At 39.8% G+C, this 16,328-nt stretch overlaps 2 protein-coding genes across 2 annotated transcripts in view; one reads left to right on the top strand and one right to left on the bottom strand.

Annotated features, from left to right (window-relative positions):
* LOC102194873 (collagen alpha-4(IV) chain-like) overlaps positions 1 to 8,193 on the top strand; it is a 25,628-nt gene extending 17,435 nt beyond the window's left edge. Inside the window, exons 33-48 of the mRNA XM_005721546.1 lie at positions 512 to 622; positions 758 to 936; positions 2,498 to 2,561; positions 2,787 to 2,861; positions 3,022 to 3,129; positions 3,581 to 3,688; positions 3,965 to 4,036; positions 4,257 to 4,385; positions 4,587 to 4,694; positions 4,971 to 5,126; positions 5,220 to 5,327; positions 5,455 to 5,592; positions 6,688 to 6,804; positions 6,991 to 7,179; positions 7,330 to 7,613; positions 7,703 to 8,193. Coding sequence (XP_005721603.1) covers positions 512 to 622; positions 758 to 936; positions 2,498 to 2,561; positions 2,787 to 2,861; positions 3,022 to 3,129; positions 3,581 to 3,688; positions 3,965 to 4,036; positions 4,257 to 4,385; positions 4,587 to 4,694; positions 4,971 to 5,126; positions 5,220 to 5,327; positions 5,455 to 5,592; positions 6,688 to 6,804; positions 6,991 to 7,179; positions 7,330 to 7,613; positions 7,703 to 7,963 — 2,207 coding nt within the window. The 3' untranslated portion in view covers positions 7,964 to 8,193. The remainder of the gene's footprint in view (positions 1 to 511; positions 623 to 757; positions 937 to 2,497; positions 2,562 to 2,786; positions 2,862 to 3,021; positions 3,130 to 3,580; positions 3,689 to 3,964; positions 4,037 to 4,256; positions 4,386 to 4,586; positions 4,695 to 4,970; positions 5,127 to 5,219; positions 5,328 to 5,454; positions 5,593 to 6,687; positions 6,805 to 6,990; positions 7,180 to 7,329; positions 7,614 to 7,702) is intronic.
* A 181-nt stretch (positions 8,194 to 8,374) lies between these two features.
* nyap2b (neuronal tyrosine-phosphorylated phosphoinositide-3-kinase adaptor 2b) overlaps positions 8,375 to 16,328 on the bottom strand; it is a 20,533-nt gene continuing 12,579 nt past the window's right edge. The window contains exons 5-8 of the mRNA XM_005721276.1: positions 11,733 to 13,022; positions 11,531 to 11,634; positions 10,432 to 10,701; positions 8,375 to 10,339 (exon numbers count right to left, since the gene is read on the bottom strand). Of these exons, the coding sequence (XP_005721333.1) occupies positions 10,304 to 10,339; positions 10,432 to 10,701; positions 11,531 to 11,634; positions 11,733 to 13,022 (1,700 nt within the window). The 3' untranslated portion in view covers positions 8,375 to 10,303. The remainder of the gene's footprint in view (positions 10,340 to 10,431; positions 10,702 to 11,530; positions 11,635 to 11,732; positions 13,023 to 16,328) is intronic.

Below are 16,328 nucleotides of genomic sequence, written 5' to 3'. Positions count from 1 at the left end.
GTGGAAATATCTGACTGTATGTAAAGGAAAACACAGAAATCAGGCACTAGGCAAACTTTTAAGATGGAGTGGAGTGTAATAATGGGAAGCTGTCTTCTCTGTTGGGTTCAAATAATTATGCTCAACTTTTTTTTACTTACTATTATTGTTGTTTTATTAGTCTGGAGAAGCTTGATTTCTCTTCTGTTTTTTTGTTTTCTGAGATTCAAATGTGATGGTCAGAGGTTTGTGAGTTGAGAGTTATGGCTAATATCAAAATACCTATTTTTGTATGTTTAATCTACTCTGATGTGCTTGTGGCTCCTGTTCACAACAATGATCAAATAATTTAATTCACTTTTATCTATATAGTGCCAAATCACAACAGTAGTTGCCTCAAGGTCCTTTTTATTGTAAGGTAAAGACCCTTGGAAGTACCAAATGTAGTCTTTTTCTTTAAGTTATTTTCTCTCACTTCTTGTGTACTTTATGGAAGAAAATGGCAAGCATTTCATTTCTGTTGTCTATTCAGGTTTACGGGGAGACCCTGGAGATCCAGGAGTGACAAGTCCAGTGAATATAAGGAAAGGTCCACTGGGTCATCCAGGAAGGATGGGGCTACCTGGCGCGCCTGGACTTCAAGGTAATGGAGTTTTAATTTAACCTGCATAAGTCTTTAGAAAACAGCTTTATTCTTCTTTGGTAGAAAGACTGTATAGATGGACAGTGATAGACGGTGCAAAACTAAACAATTAGTAATTTGTGATGTAATTTATAGGTCCAAAGGGCACATGGGGAATGCCAGGTGACTCTGGATCTGATGGATGGCCTGGTCCACCAGGAATTAAGGGTATCCCTGGAGTTCCAGGCAGGTCAGGAAGAGCAGGACCTCATGGAGACCCTGGGAATAAAGGTTTCATTGGTCCCAGAGGATATCCTGGGAATGATGGAGATCGGGTACTCAAGTCAATTCAATTTAATTTATGTAGCGTCAAATCATAGCAGTGACCTCTAGGCATTTTGTACAGTAAGGTAGAGACCCTGCACCAATACTGTGAAGTTATTGTCTGCATATTTTGATCACAGCAGTTTAAATATATATATATGTATGTATTAGTGCTGTCAATAGATTCAAAAAATTAACTCAATCTCACAATTTTCTGTAATTAATTACGATTAATTGCAATTACTTGATCAATAGCCTGGTTGCAATTACAAGTTTGTAACAGACATTTATGCAATATAATGAATATAATGAAGTAAATGCAGAATAAACACAAAGAATGTATGCTTAAATTTAAAGAGAATTTGAATAGTTTTCTTCAATCTTTTAACACAGGCTCTCTCCTGTGAAATACAACTTTAAAAAATTACTAATAGGTAAGTATACGCTAATATATAATATATTAGTGTATACTTACACTAATGTTTATTATTATAATATAATACTATATTCTAGTATTATAGCACTGATGTATAGCAAGAGAGAGAGAGAGAGAGAGAGCCTTCATCAGGAACTCGATGGGGATGTGGCGGACAACACTAGAGGCCAAAGCCAATAGCAGAAGTCACCGTCAAGTGCGGGATCTACCAAGGAGATGCTCTGTCCCCACTGCTGTTCTGCATAGGCCTGGACCCCCTCAGTGAGATGACTGACAAGACTGGCTACGCATACTGACTACGGAATGGAGCAACTGTCAGCCACCTCCTGTACCAGTGGCTGGACAAAGCTGGACTGAAAGACAGCATAGAGGCACTAATCATGGCAGCACAGGAACAAGCTCTGAGCACAAGATCCAAAGAGGCTGGGGTCTATCACACCAGGCAAGACCCCAGTTGCAGTCTTTGTAAAGATGCCCCTGAGACAATCCAGCACATAACAGCAAGGTGCGAGATGCTAGCTGGCAGGGCATACATGGAACGCCATTATCAAGTGGCCGGCATAGTGTACAGGAACATCTGTGCTTAGTATGGCCTGGAAGTCCTGAGGTCAATATTGGAGACACCCCAAAGGGTGGAGGAGAATGACCGAGCTAAGATCCTGTGGGACTTCCAGATACAGACGGACAAAATAGTGGTGGCTAACCAACTGGACATAGTGGTGGTAGACAAACGGAAGAAGACGGCCGTAGTGATCGATGTAGCGGTTCTGAATGACAGCAATATCAGGAAGAAGGAACACGAGAAATTTGAGAAATACCAAGGGCTCAGAGAAGAGCTGGAGAAGATGTGGAGGATGAAGGTAATAGTGGTCCCCATGGTATTTGAGCACTAGGTGCAGTGACTCCCAAGCTAGGCGAGTGGCTCCAGCAGATCTCAGGAACAACATCGGAGATCTCTGTCCAGAAGAGCGCAGTCCTAGGAACGGCTAAGATACTGTGAAGGACCCTCAAGCTCCCAGGCCTCTGGTAGAGGACCCGAGCTTGAAGGATTTAAATATTGTGCGTTTTTAAGTGGAATTATTCAGACTTACAAATGCTGGTGTTAAATTATTGGATTGTATTGATGTATGTTATAGGGAGATCCAGGGCTTGTGGGATATTCAGGTATTCCAGGGAGACAAGGATTTCCTGGTGCCAAGGGTAATTATGTATTTTTTATTAAAACATACTAAATAGCTGATTTAATTTAGCTACAAACAGTGGGAATTTTATGTAGAAACCTCGGTAAAAAACGCAGAATCAGTGCAATAAAAAAAAAAAGATTTAAGTACATTGTCACTGCAAATATGGTCAAGAATGTAGCCCAGTCTCTCAGTACAGTCTCATTTTGTTATGTATTTATTCAGTTATCCAAATCTCTTCCAGGTGATCCAGGACCATCTTATGGACAACCAGGTCCACCTGGACCCAGAGGCATCCCAGGAGAGAATGGCTTCAGTGGTAAATTAAAGTTATTTTTCAAGCCCCTCCGCCAAAAAAACAATTTATACCAAATCTTAAAAAAAACAAAACAAAAAACTTATCCTACACGATATATGGTAGTTTCATTGGCTAAATAAAGTTTGCATACAAAACCAGAAAAAGCTGATAATTTCTTTAGCACCTCGAGGGATACCAGGAGACCCAGGTGATCTGGGACCCAGAGGAAACCCAGGACGACCAGGACCATCAGGCATTCCAGGAGAACGAGGAATACAAGGAAGACCAGGTGATCCCTATAGGTTTGATTTTAGAACTTTCTGGATGTACTTCAGCAGCACAATTAATAAACTGATGTTTCCAATGTTTACCTTATTCATAGTTTGATTCAGGAGAAAAATAAATTTCCCCTTGTCCTTAGCTTTTTTTTCTCCATCATTAAAGGGAAAAAATAATTCTGTGCAAGTAACCATTTCAATTTTGTTCTCACATAAAATATTGTAAATATGTAATGTGTCAGCCAGAAACTGGATTCAGTTGTATAAAATCTTTGAGTGTATTTAATTTAAAATAATTTAATCTGGATTTAAATTTAGCTCCTTTAACATTAATTTAATCTACAATAATAATCAGTTTCTGCAATTTAACACTTGATTTTATTCCCTCAATTAACATTGATTTGTTTCCTATATATGAATGCTTGTTTGAGCTCTTTTGTGTATACCTATGTATACGTACAGGTTCCCCTGGACCCCGTGGTCCACAAGGCCATCCAGGTCTTCCAGGTTTTCCCGGTGATGAAGGAAGTGTGGGACTACCAGGCCCCCCTGGCCGATATGGGCCCCCAGGTACAAACATAATTGTCTCAATCCAAGAGTTTAGATGTGTTCATATTGTTTAATAATGAAGTAAAACATTAAAAGGGTTATGAACATTATGAACAGATTTGCTTTCTTTCTTCATTTATTTGTTTGATCATATAGCATAATATATCATATAATAATTAATTATATGTAATAATAGAATACAAGATGGAAAAAAAACTGAAACAAGAAGCATGATTTTGCAATCATAGGACCAAACAAGACAGTTTACACATCATCACACTGTGCTTGTTATGTTAGGGCCCCCTGGACCACCAGGTCTAGATGGACTGTATGGGCTTACAGGTCCAAAAGGGATGAAGGGGGCAAGTGGTAAGAGAGCATTATATAATATTATTCCTTTTCTATGTCTTTTAGGACTGTAGGAATTTTGTCGCCGTTGGGTGCCAGTCGTATAGCACATTATTTATTGTTACAATTAGTAATAATATGTGTAGTTGCTAATTTTTAGATTGTTTTTCTTGATACACAATCAAATGTGAGCACATTACAATGTGATGCTATGTTTTATATGTACTCACTTATAATACAGGCATAGATATCCCTGGCCCTCGAGGACCAGATGGTTTTCCAGGAGTCAAAGGGGCCAGGGGCTACCAAGGACCTCCAGGAACTACTATTCCTGGGACTAAAGGCCAAAGGGGCCCACCAGGGAATCCAGGTATCATGACTTTTATTTGTAACAGTTCTGTCTGCACTAGATACAATTTTGTGTCAGGTTGTGCCAGAAAGAGCATCTGGCACAAAAACTGTCAAATCAAACATGCAGAGCGACTATGCTACTATGGTGACCCCTATTGAATAAGGGAGCAACTGAAAGTAACTTTTTATGTTGCTAAGGGTAGATTGTTTTTTCTTTTAGGCCTCCCAGGACTCCCAGGTGAACCTGGTTACCTTGGTATAACCTGCCAAACACCTTTGCAGGGACCTGCTGGAGGTCAAGGATTTGAAGGACCTACAGGACCCCCAGGTATGTGTGTATGCTGGGTCATATTTAATTTACTTTTCTCTACTTTATTTCATTCTTATTAAACCCCCTCCTGGGGTAAAAGGGAAAATATACAATGAACAAACAAAGCAGAGGGTTATTCAATACACATCATCACTATCACAAAAGGAGAAATAAGTAAATGCAACTGTCAACAAATGACCCTTTTGAATTGGATGGTGCTTTGTGTCTATGTAACTGTGTGTATGTTTGCCACTAAATATATTTATACATATTTCAAATTTTTTATTTTTTTAGGTCCTCCTGGAGAACCTGGGATACCAGGCTCCAGCCTTTTGTTCAAAGGAGACCCAGGACCAACTGGCCCCCACGGCTTACCAGGTGTTCGAGGAAGAAGGGGCCTACCAGGACCACCTGGACTTTCTATCCACCAAGGCCCTAGAGGACCTAAAGGTACAAACAAAACAATGGTAAATAGACATCATCAGTAACTTACAGTGCAGCTATCCAACTGATTATACTCCAAATGTTACCACACTTTGACAGGTGAGCAAGGTCCTGTTGGTCTAATGGGCCTACCTGGACCCAAAGGTCAGCTAGGTGCCCCTGGGCCCCAGGGCCCCAGCGGAGAAATTGGCCACCCTGGAAATAAGGGTAAGTTGTACTGTAGACAAGAAACTAAAATATGCAAGACTTCACAGTTCAAAGCAAAATAAATTGATTTTTTTAAAAAGTTGTAATTGTTCCTATAGTAGATGTACTAATCTTTTTTTTCTTCTAGGTGTCAAAGGTGCTCTCGGTGACTCTGTCAGTATATTAACAGCTACTGCTCCCCCTGGACCTCCAGGTCCTCCTGGTAGCCCGGGATGTGTAGGATTCCAAGGTGTCATGGGTTCCCCTGGTATTCCAGGTCGTAAAGGTAAACCTAATCTTTGGACAGTTATAAGTGTATATTTCGTTTCTGTCTGTCCAACTTGAGTATTGTACATGTCTTCATCCACTCTTTATTTCTTTATATTTTACAAGGAAATATGAAATAGGTGTGAAAATACAGTCCAAGAGGAAAAACCATAGTTTGATTTGTCTTAGGTAAACTTCTTATTTCTTCAAATTAGATTTCTAATTTCTAATTCTAATTTCTAATTCCTTGAAATCTTCAGGAATAGTTTTCCAGGCTTCTTAAAGGACAGTCAAAGGTCTTATTTTGTTCTTTTTTTTTGTTCTCTGTCAAGATTATATTGAGGTCCAGGCTCTGAGGAGTCCAGTCCATGACTGATAGTGTTCAATTATGTGTTTTTATAAGCAGGTATGCCTATACAACAGATGCTTTTCAGAGGGTATTGTAAAACTCTGATGGTGCTTCTCTGTGTTCATAGTTCCGTTTATGCAGCCCCAAACCACGAGAGAGCCTGTTTCAGGGCCTCTGTCAGGTCTTTACTGTATTTTTTTAAATTTCTTAAGGATATGAGTTGTATAAAGCGCTTTGAGTGCTCGGATAGATTAGAAAAGCGCTGTATAAGAACCAGTCCATTTACCATTACTTTCAAATACTCTTCATCTGATGTAGTGTTTTTAGCCCTGCCAGTTCCTCCTTTGTCCTCTACTTTTCTACTTACCTCAAAATTTTTTAAGGCATACTGCACATCATGTTGAGATATGACAGTTTTTGGCTACAAGTTCTTTGGGAATCACCTTGTTGGTGTTAAAATATATCCCCAGTTAAACTGTGTTATCTTTGGCATTTTTCATAGATTCAGATAATGAAATTGTAACAAATAGCATGATTTTGTAACAGGTTGCTAGTAACATAGTGTTTTAAAATTACAATTGAAATTTGGGTCTTTGGTTCTAAGTTGTCTGCTATGTGTTGACAAGTCTGCTATGTGTTTGAAGCATTTTTATGCTGTAGTGTTTTATAGGTCAGTGTAAAGCGGCTTAACAGCCAAACAAAAAAAATCCATACTCCTGTATACATGGCTGTATTTACTCATTTGCTTTTATCTGCATGTTTCAGGGGAGAAGGGTCCGGTGGGGTCTGTGGGCCTTCCTGGTATAACAGGTCCTCCTGGTCGTAATGGTCCAGCTGGAGATCCAGGAGATGTTGGTTTGCCTGGATTTCCTGGACCTCAAGGTAAATATTCATATTTTCTAGATAGCTCACTAAATTAGTGTGGAAATTTCCAGATAAAATTTGGAAATTCGCTCTGGTGTACTAATATGAATAATATAGCTCTGATATGCTTTTTTTTTTTATCCTCACTTTGATGCTTTCTTCACCTAATACACACGCTCTTTGTTCAACCACAACAACTTCAAGGTATCCCAGGTCCTCCTGGTGACCAGGGTCAGCCAAGCTACAGGAGGATATTGAATGCTGGATTTCTGTTAGTTATACATAGTCAATCAGTTGAGGTCCCACAGTGCCCAGCAGATACCACTCAGCTTTGGGTGGGACACAGTCTCATTTACCTGGAGGCACAAGAAAAGGCTCACACACAAGATCTGGGTAAGCATCCGCATAAAATGGTCATTTTGCTGATTTCTTGAAATGTATTCATCCCTGGTATATAGAAATTTGAAGAAAAATTTAAAAACCCTTCCTTGTCTATATTTTATAACATCTATTTTTGTTTTTTTCAATCTGTTTTCCTTGCAGGCCAGCCTGGCTCCTGCCTCCCTGTTTTCTCCACCATGCCGTTCTCCTATTGTAACCAAGCTGCCTGTTCTTATTCTAGTCGCAATGACAAATCCTATTGGCTCTCCACAACTGCTCCCATACCCATGATGCCGCTATTTGGCCAGGATATTGTGTCCCATATCAGCCGTTGTGTGGTGTGTGAGACCATTTCACCTGTGGTGACTTTTCACAGCCAGAATCATACATTCCCTTCATGCCCACCTGGATGGAGGAGTTTGTGGGTGGGATACTCTTTCCTCTTGGTAAGTACATTAAAAAAATGTTAAAGTGTTTCAAAGGAAAACTTCTGTTAACTCCCCTCACTGTGTACCTGCTGGCTTGCTGTCTTTAGCACACAGGATCAGGAAATAATGGTGGTGGCCAGTCACTGGCTTCTACTGGTAGCTGCCTTAAGGATTTCCGAACTCATCCCTTCATTGAGTGCCAAGGGGCACGGGGTTCCTGTCACTACTTTGCCAATCTCTATAGTTATTGGCTGACTACTGTAAGCCCAGCAGAGCAGTTCATAACCGCAAGTCCTGGCACCATCAAAGCAAGCGACCAACAGCGACACAGGACCAGCCAGTGTAATGTCTGCCACAGAGAAGGATAAGCATTGTGGCATTTTACCTAAGATTATGATTTTTTTTTTTACCCAATTACCCAAACCTTACTCATACCACTCAGGGTTAAAGATGAATTTGATTATGTTCGTTGACAATAAAAATGTGTTAAAATAAATGTTTTGCACACCTCAACATTTAACATTATTTTCACTTAGGTACCATTTATAGTTCTAAAAAAGCTCCTTATGTTCTATAATTGTGCTATAATCTGTCAGACTAGCACTGTAATCCTCTCTGAAATGACCTTTTCTTGTGTTTATTATTATTTTATTGTGTTTAAGTTGTTTTTCATTTTGTCATTTTAAAATAAGACTTTAATTTGACACGTCATGTAAAAAACTAAATAAATAAATACAATTTTAAGAAAAAGAAGCATTTTGACAGGATGCACATTTTCCATAGCAGGTTTCAAGTCCATATTTATTTATTTCTCTCAACAGAACCCAAGTGACAATCAGAATACAGTACTTTATTCCTCAAACATGTTTATTCCTTTTTTTTTTTTATTACGCAAAACAAGAGAACACTCAGTGCAATAAGACAGAGGACTGACGGTGCGGTGCTCTCTCTACCTTTTCACAGTGCACGTTTATACACACAAAAAGATTGTACATCATCATCATTGTTACATTTCCAACCTTCACCCACCAACATCATGAGGGCAAAGTGAATGTCTTAAGACAATCATTTTTTTAAACTAGCAACTTGCATACAGTGTAGCCAGGCACACACACTCATAAACACACACACACGCACACACACGCGCACAGCTCTCTCCCTCACACGCATACTGGTACCAACAAAGGTTTCTGATTCGTTGATTCTCATAGAGAGGGGGTACTGCACTTGCACTTTAGGGGCTGTTGTTAAACCCATACTATTTTGGCAATGTTGACATTGCCTTTTAATGTGCAAAAGAGAACCAACTGAATTCATGCAAATAAGAGGTTGAGGTAGAGGGAGAGAGCAGGGGGAGATGAATGTGTATGTAACCAGCCTGATTTAATGTGAAGGAAGATGAGAGTTAGTGCAGTTCACTTATTTTTTTGTAGCCTGACAGAATTGCAGGCCCTTGTGCAACCCCTCCCCGTCATTTTTGACAGCTTAAAGCTGTTGTCATGTGATAGGTCCTTCAATAATTTGATCTCTAAAATGGTTGCCAGCCATTGAATTGGATTGGAAACATTGTCAGAGACACCCAAATATAGATGAGTGTATGTCACACACCCAGCCATTCTCCTGAGGCTTTACCTTTCAGCCAATAAATGAAAACTTACATGGCACAACTCACTATTCCTTACAATTTCAAAAAATATATATAAGCATAAACTTGAAAGTTACTTCTTAAGCAAGTGCATATGGCTATTATAATCTGCAGTGAAATTAAGAAATCTAAAAGCTCAGGTGTTGATTGTACGGGCTGGTCGTTGGCGTCAAGTATTTACACTGTCACGGTGCTTTGCAGTGTGCATGGCAATGTAAAGATGCTGGTACTCGCCAGCTATTGCCACTAATCCCATTTTAAATAACCAAGCATCCAAAGTGCAACCACACCCATATCTCGCTTTTACAGGCTTTGGCTGGTCTTGGAAAATGATCCTGTTTATAATGTATGTTCTAATTTGCTACCTCCCCACCCCGCCCTCATAGTGTATTTTAGAATACAGCAAAAAACATTACACACTATCTCTGTCCTCTACAAATGCCAACAGGCTTTCCTGCGAAACAGCTTTAAAAGGCTTTGACGTAGTGACCACACAGTTTCTCACTGTTAAATACAAACTGAAGCACAAGTAGTTTCCTGTTTCTGTTCTAGGACCAGCTGTTGTACATTCTAGAACATCCTGGACCAGGCATGGAGAGACCTGGAATCTAAAGCACGGCGACGTAAACTCCTCAACTTACAATACAACAGTGAAAATGTAAAGTATATATAGACAGAATTAAATAGTCCATTCATTTTAGTGCTTTTAAGCACAAACAAAAAAAAAGCGCTTGGCATAAGAAAATTATGCAACTACAGTACAAGTATCGATAGATTATGTTTTGAAATGTAAAATAACCTGAACAAAAATAACATAAAAACAAATTTTAGATTGCATCTACATCTACTATACATCATTTAAGTTTCCTTTTGATCCCCATCATCTCATTTAGAAAATATCTATTCATCATCAAATATCTACTCTACTAATTACATTACAGGAGTCCAGTCACAGGAAATAGAAAAATATCAAATATCACCAGTGATGATAAGAAACATGACAACCTGAACAAGCAGAAATATTGCTGTGGTAACCACCATTGTCCTTTGACATCAGTGAGCATCATCCCTCTTGTCCTCTCAGCGGCCACCCTGAAGCCTGTGATGTTTTAGGGAGGAGAGGGAGTGGTTAACTGTGGGTTATGTGTTTGAAATGCCTTGTAAATGTCAGATGGCGGTATCCCAGAATACCGTTGTCTGGGTGGGGTATGGAGGAGGACGGATCTTCTTGGTCCCGCCGTTTTTTCCCCAGCTTGGAAGGACAGATGTATTTTCCTGTTTGCACTGACTTCTTTCCTGGTGCCTGTCCTCATTCCTGTCTGGCAGAGGAGGAGGAGGCCTCTCCAGAGATCTCTGCAAGTGCGGATGCTGTCTGGAACGGATTTCCATGCATAGGGTGCGTTTCCTCTCGATTTGCTCTAGCATAGTGGTGTCTCCACATATCCATGGCATCTGGGGCATCTGAGCAACACATTTAACATACCACGTGAAATAAATACAAATGAACTCTTTCTAGAATTTCTTTTTGATGTCATTCACAATTGACTAAGTGATCATATAACACAAAAAATGAATTCAGGGGCGGATGGGTGTGGTTTTTGATTTGATTTGGTGTAACCCAGCGTCTCACCAGTACTGATCATTTTTAATGGAGAGAATGGTAAATCCATTTATGTGTTCCCGGCTTTAGGTAATAAAAGAAAAAAAAAATAGAAAAATGATTTTGACAAAAATCATGTTCACCAAATTGCTGTGCTAGGAGCACCCTTACTCATGAACTTCACCCTACACTATGACTTAATAAATCAGTTTAAAAAAAATACAATTGATATATCTGGCAGAAGATGAAGAGTTAAACACAATGTAGATCTCTCTGAAAGTTCTGAAACCTGCTGTGGATTTCTCTTCACTGTCTTTGCAAACAATTTACTTTTTTTTTTTTTTTAATAAATCTTCAGTTGTAACCACTATGTTTTAATAAACTGAAGATTTTTCACATTACTAATGAAAAATGCCTAATTAATCAGTGTTATTAATTAGTGTTTTGTTAAATAGTTAACTAGTCAATCAATTGAATAGTCAGTTAATTTAAATTGTTGAGATAAAAGAGTTAGATTTCGAATCCCCACACCAGTTTGACCAACTAGAACAAAATATCTTTAAACAGTCCAAACTGTTCCATAACAGACTAAGAAATAAGTTTTCAGGACCTATAAGAAACTGACACTTCAGGTAAAGAGACAGACAAGACAAAACAAAACAAAAGAAAGAACAAACCAGATATGCATACCTGACTTTGATGTGTCTCTGTTGCCCTCCTTTGTGGAGTTCCCACTGGGGAAGGATTAGCAGGTTTAGACGGTGAGCGGGCATACTTAGATGCTGCTTTCAGATCTACAAAGGAATAAAAAAAATCACATTTAGTAGTATGCCATTTGAATAGTTATATGCATTGTCTAATGCCGCCTTAAAATTTAGGTTCTAACACTCACCATTTCCTGTTCCCATGGTCATCGGAGGGCTACCTGATGACCTTCCGTGATGAGTGGGTGTTGTTGTTGATGAATGCTGTCCTGATATTGTGCTGCCATTCCTCTCTTGTGCTTTTGACTGGTCTGTGTTGTAATTTGCTCTGTTATCTCGTCGGGGGGTGCCATCTGATCTGTATCCTCGCTCCTTATTATCACACCTGTATTCCACTGATGAAGGGCTCTTGGTGCTCTTGATGTCAAAATGATGATGCTCTGAGCCATTCAAACTTCTGTCTTTGCTGTCCCGCCTCACTTCAAGGCCAGTTCTGCTCAGATCTTTGCTGTCCTGCCTGGATAAAGGAGGAGGAGGAAGATCTCCACTATTGTGGCAGCTTCGATCTCTCCCCTCATACCTGGATTCGGAGTTGGAACCAACTCTGTCCCTGCTGTTGCTGCTTCTGGATGCTTCTTGTCGGGGAAGGATCTCTGGTGGCTGATCTATTCTACCTTCATATTTGTGCTCCGTGTCATTCCTTTCTCTCTCTTTGCTCTCCTGTTGGGGTAACAAATCGGGACGATGGTCTTTGCTATCATGCCTGTATTCTGGTCCGGTTCTAACCCTGTCTTTGCTCTCTTGTCGGGAAAGAAGCTCAGGGGGCCTATCTCTGCTTTCGTGCTTTGAGTCCACACCATTTCTGGCTCGCTCTTTGCTATCCTGTCGGGGTAAGAGTTCAGGTGGCTGATCCAGTCTCTCTCTGCTTTCATGTCTGTAGTCTACAGGATTTCTTGCCCTTTCCTTGCTGTCTTGCCTTGGCAACAGCTCAGGTGGCTGATCAAGCAGTCTGTCTCTGTCTTTGCTCTCCTGTCTCAGCAAAGACTCCATTCCATGTCCCCCACTTCGATCTTTACTGTCTCTCCTTGGTAATAGGTCACCATTGCTAATCCCTCTGTCCTTGGAGTCTTTTCTTATCAAAGGGATTGTTTCTATGGAGCTGCTGCCCCTATCTTTGGAGTCCCGCCTCACAGGGATGGGCTCTGCATTGCTGCAGGCCTGGTCCCTGCTATCCCTGCGAACCAGCTGTGCATCTACATTGCTACAAGTACGGTCTTTACTATTTCGTCTGTGGGGCAGAGGCTCTGCATTGCTGCTTCCTCTCTCTTTGTCTTTTTCTCTGTCTTTGTCTCTGTCTTTTCTATGTGAAGACTCTTTACTGTGACGCTCCTTGGATTCACGCTTGGACTCCTTGCTGTGACTGTGACGTTCCTTGCCTTCTCGCTTTGACTCACTGTGAGACTTACTTTTGGACTCAGCTGCCAAAGAAAGGGGGGGTAAAAATAAAAAAACACATAATTAGGCAAATCAATAGACATTCAGTTTTTGATGTACCTATCAAAATAAACTGGATAAAAAAACACACAAAATAAATAAATAAATAATTAAACAGTGGGACAAACTGTGATTATCATCAGAATCCGACTTGTTACTGCAATGCAAACAATTATCCACTAGGTGTCCCTTACTACCCATTTAAGAAGCTGTGGTAGGAGTTGTAAACCTCTGGAGTTGAAACAAAATGATTGAATGCCATATACATATACAGTGGTGTGAAAATTGTTTGCCACCTTCCTGATTTCCTATTATTTTAACATTTGTCACACTTAAACGTTTCAGATCACCAAACAAATTTAAATATTAGACAAAGATAACACAAGCAAAGTTTTTAAATGAAGATGTTTATTATTTAGGGGGGGAAATCCAAACCTACATGCCCCTGCTTGATAAAAAAAGATTGCCCCTCCCTGTTATAAGATAAATTAACTGTTGTGCATCACATCTTTGGAAAGATGAGCTCAATTTCTCTAGCCAGTTTCTCTAGGCCTGATTACTACTGTGCCTGTTCTCAATCAAGAAATCGCTTGCATAAAACCTGCCTGACAAAGTGGAGTAGACCAAAACATCCTCAAAAGTCAGACATCATGCTGCGGTCCAAGGAAATTCAGGAACAAATAAAAGACAATGTAACTGACTTGCTTAACTTGCTTCAGTTAGGGTCAGTGTTCATGAATCCACCATAAGGAAGAGACTGGGTAAAAATGCCCTGCATGGCAGAGTTCTATGTCAAAAGCAACTGCTGAGCAAAAGGAACATAAAGGCTGCTTTCAGTTTTGCCAAAAAACATCTTAATGAACCCCAAGTCTTTTGGGAAAATACTCTGTGGATCCACAAAACAAAAGTTGAACTTTTTGCAAGGTGTATATCTTATTACATCTGGCAGATAGCCTGTCCACTTATGAATGGCTTCAGAAAAAAAAAATGAAAACTTTGGAGTGGCCTAGTCAAAGTCCTGAAACCTGAATCCAATTGAGATGCTGTGGCATGACCCCAAAAAGGTGGTTCATGCTCCCAAACCCTCCAGTGTGGCTGAATTATAACAATTCTGGAAAAATGAGTGGGCTAAAATTCCTCTGCAGCGCTTTAAAAGACTCATTGCCAGTTATCACAAATACTTGATTGTAAGTTTAGGGGAAAATCACTTTTTCAAGCAGGGCCATGTAGGTTTTTGACCTCTTAAAAATAAATAACTTCATTTAGAAACTTCATTTTATCATTTTTTTTTGATGATCTTAAACATTTAAAAAACTTTATCCCACCACCGTATGGAGATATCTATCTATCTATCTATCTATCTATCTATCTATCTATCTATCTATCTATAGATAGATAGATAGATAGATAGATAGATAGATCCCTATAGATAGATAGATAGATAGATAGATATACATATGCATCACTGGCCTGAGCCTGTCTCTGGATGGTTTCCATACAAGCTTTAACCTACATTGTGGAAGCATCCCCTGTCATGCCTGCATGCGTCATATGTGTAGTTTTATGCTGATGTGTGTATGGGGGGGGAGTAAAAGAGAGCAAGTGTGGTGATTAACCAGTTGGTAAGTGGGTCAGGGTAGCTGTTGCTGCCCCTGTTGCCTTAGAAAGGGAAAGAACAAAATGATCATCCATTCCTTCATAACCTTCATGTTCACAACACACAACATATGTGACATTTGCACCAACTAAACCAAAAATCTCACTGATGAGAAATTAAAGGGTAATCCTCGCACCTAAATGCAGTCTCTAACTAAAAGCACATTATTCAGCAGCTAATAATGACAATCTCTGGAAAAAGCAAAAAATGTATACCAGTTTGGTACATGCATGAACATGTATATCTCATTACAGTCAAAATGGCAAGAAATCATAAATTCTTTCAGCGTCCACCGTCCCCATCTGCACAGCTGCTCCTGCTGCCCGATTGGCTTACATATGTGTGTGCTGATTGGACAGAAAAGGGAATCTGAAATCCTGTGATCAGGTGTAGAATAGAGTTCAGAGGCATAACATCTCTATCAGGAGCATGCATTGTAGTCTGACGTGCCCTGAGCTGTGATTGGCTGCATTACCCACGGGGAGGGAATCTGCAAATAAGAAACAGGGATTTCTCCTCCTTCCACTGTTGCTATGTTGTAGTTGCTAAGAGCACTGAGTAAGGATGGATGTGTGGATTCTTTGTAGTTTTTTGTTTTTTTTCATGATTTATGATGTACGCATAAATGCTGTGTTTAGTGGTATTTACATTAAAGAAAACTGTTAAGCTGTTAAATTGTTGTTAAATTCTTTCAGATTGTGAAACTCAGGTATGAGGAGAGTTATGTGAAGTTGAGGGTTAAACAGCATGTCATCTTCACTGTATATGATTACATACTCCATCTGACTTTGTTACTGACTCCAGTAAAGTATGACACGCCTCTACAAAATGAATCTAAGCAGAAAAATAAAGGTTGCAATATGCTTGAGAATGAGAAGGCCAATTTGTGACTGACTGATAATGCTGCTGGCACCAGACTCAGAAATAGATCCTGCTTTTATATCTTTCTTCTTTCGTAAATTCAATTTGTGCAGCAAGGGGTTTGTTTTCCTACCCGACCGCACATATTTTGGCAGCGTCTTCGTGAGTGTGGCATAATATCTGTATTTAAATGTTGATGTTTACATATTTAAAAGTAATGCTGCCTGATGGCCTAATGCCATGGGTTGGTTTGAGAGACCTACGGCCCGCTTTAGTCTTTAATCCTCTCAGATTAAATCATACGATCTGTATCAGACTTGGCTTGGCAGGTCTAGATTAAACAAACGCAAACTGCAAAGTGCCCTGCAAACATCGTGCTGTGAAAGCGATGCATTAAATGCACAAACTCGTGATTTTGCAGGATCAAACTTGTTAACCCTAAATGTGGACTGATTAAGGAATTAAAAAGTGTTTATTTATGTTTGCTGCCAGGTTTACTGTCGCTAAATCTCTTTACACTAACACAGTGCACACTGCCCAGTGACACACTTCTGTGTTACCTCTGCTCTTCAGTTTGTTATCCTACTTTCTAGTGCTGCTTTCTAACTAAATCTGTCATTCTCATGAAACAAATGTGTGTACAGTAGACAGGGTGGAAAAGCTGTTTAATGGGCATGTGTTTGCAACAAGGATGTAGATTTGGCATGGACGGAAGGGACGTGTCCCCACCAATATCCAGCGATTATTGAATTGTCCCCACCAATAATTTGAT

The sequence above is a fragment of the Pundamilia nyererei genome, unplaced genomic scaffold (genome assembly GCF_000239375.1).
Source record: "Pundamilia nyererei isolate P.nyererei 1_Seehausen unplaced genomic scaffold, PunNye1.0 scaffold00004, whole genome shotgun sequence".
Taxonomy (NCBI): domain Eukaryota; kingdom Metazoa; phylum Chordata; class Actinopteri; order Cichliformes; family Cichlidae; genus Pundamilia; species Pundamilia nyererei.
Note: the sequence above shows the minus strand (reverse complement) of the source record. Positions and strands in the feature narration are given on the sequence as shown.